Raw genomic sequence first — 2,095 nt, 5'->3', positions numbered from 1 at the left:
TTTAAATTATGGACCCTATTTAAATTGGAGACTCACTAATATTATTTATCAAACATAATTTTTCTCTTTGTATTTTTTTCTTAATGTCTGATACTTATAGATAAACACAATCTAATAATAGGTGACGAGGAGTTCAATTATAAAACTACAATCTATGTATATAATATATATGTCCAAGTCCAACTAGTTTAGCTTCACTTTTGTTCGATTTGATTTTGTCAAACCAAAAGGTAATCACTATTTTTATTTTGGCAGGTGGATCCGACAATCCTAATTTAGCAGATCCTGCTGTGTATGGTGCTTTAAGACACGGACCAGAGGATTTTTTACTTTAGTAGGCTCTAACTTGTTCTGTTTACTGTTAACTCCTGATTATATTATATTGTTTTCCTTTTCAGTTACATATCAACTTTGCCAGTGTTTTGTTTTCTAGCTAGATCTTCTCAACATTATCTCATTAACAAAATGGAATGCAATTAGAACAATGGAAGAAACAATATCAATTCAAAACCTCAAAATAATAGTCACATACAAAGAACATAACATTGTTGGCAGCATTTGCAGTAATCCGCACCTTCTTAGTGAATTGTGAATGTCTACATTATTATTTAAGAACATAAAACTTGGAGAATAGAACATACAGTTTGAATAACAGTGAGAATTAGCAGAAAAATTCCAGCAATGGAAGCTGCTGTCTTCCATGGAGTGGTAAAATAATCACGCCTCAGAGTTGCCATTTTACTGTGCCATGGATGATTATAGTAAGCATTCAAATCATGGCAAAGTTTGAGATAATCAACATTAGCACTCGTCACTGTAATATTCTTCCTAACATCGCTGAATAACTTAGCCACTGAGCTTTCATAATTACCACCAACCATGTCATCAATTATTCCAGCTTTAATAAGAACACCAACATCCTTGTTTGTGTTGATGAGTTGACCAAAGAATCTAACATAGTCAATGATGTAGTGTTCTTGAGGATAATGACACTGTTCTAAAGCCACAATGTTCCTCAACAAAATTTCTGTCCCATCATCCACTACAATATGTGGAATTTTAAGAGTACCATATTCAAATTCCAAGTCTAGCATGCATCCACGACTTGATGATGATTCATTTACTACGAACTTCACTCCCGCTTCAACTAACTCGTATGCAGTGTAACCGAGAACTAACGGTTTATGTTCTCTTTTAGAAGGTCGTTGCTTCATCAAGTACAAGTATCTAATCTGATCCGTGAAGTGCAATATGCTGCTATCATGTGGTGGTTCCGGCGATTTGTTGAAATTGAGAGTAAATGAAAAGAAACGAAAAGCAAGCTTCATAAACGAAGGGAATTCATGATGACCGTTATTCAATAAAAAAGATGAAAAAGCTAAATTGTGAAGCTTCTCGAAAACAAAGAAAGGAAGTTGATTCTCAAGTAATATCAAATCCGATGCTATTCGACTCAACAGCCATGGTTGTAAGAAGATAACATCATCCTTTGCCCATTCATCTGTTAAGAGAAGCTCAATTATGAAAGCAGAGTCTACCAATATTACCCTCACGAATTCGTCAGCTGTGAGATCGATCTTCTCGGAATAACATGAACGGATTTGTGGCTCCAACTCTCGCACGCAACTCACCAATTCAGATAAACTTGCATTGGAACTTTGAATGAAATGTTTGTAGTAAAGGAGCTTGTGGTCCTCCATCTTTTGCAGCCTTGAATCTCCATGATGAAGAGGGCCAATTGAAACCACCATTGGAATGTATGCTTCTACATTTGATTGGCGGATTTCATCGGGCACCTTGTAGATGCTACAGCTTTTGGTTTCAATCAGAGGCTCTTTGTCCAGCAATGCTTGAAGCTCTATTGTAACTTGATCCTGATTTCCCATATCTATATATAAATTAAAAAAACTGATGTTACCAAACAATGTAATGTGCATGTGCATGCATGCTTAATAAAATTGATAAATTATTATTTCTACCCCTGAATATTCAGAACGTTGATATAAATTTATCCACAAATATTATAATTTTGAACTTTCGTAAATAAAAATAATAGTTTATTTAATAAATTTTTTTTAAATAACAAATAACAGAT

The 2,095-nt window shown here is 34.2% G+C and overlaps 1 protein-coding gene across 1 annotated transcript in view; it reads right to left on the bottom strand.

Moving 5' to 3' along the window:
- Positions 507 to 2,095, bottom strand: part of LOC107608316 (UPF0481 protein At3g47200-like) — a 2,351-nt gene continuing 762 nt past the window's right edge. The window contains exon 2 of the mRNA XM_016310146.2: positions 507 to 1,888. Coding sequence (XP_016165632.2) covers positions 609 to 1,886 — 1,278 coding nt within the window. The 5' untranslated portion in view covers positions 1,887 to 1,888 and the 3' untranslated portion in view covers positions 507 to 608. The remainder of the gene's footprint in view (positions 1,889 to 2,095) is intronic.

The sequence above is a fragment of the Arachis ipaensis genome, chromosome B07 (genome assembly GCF_000816755.2).
Source record: "Arachis ipaensis cultivar K30076 chromosome B07, Araip1.1, whole genome shotgun sequence".
In the NCBI taxonomy this organism is placed as follows: Eukaryota; Viridiplantae; Streptophyta; class Magnoliopsida; order Fabales; family Fabaceae; genus Arachis; species Arachis ipaensis.
The sequence above is the reverse complement of the archived record's forward strand: the minus strand, read 5'-3'. Positions and strand labels throughout refer to the sequence as shown.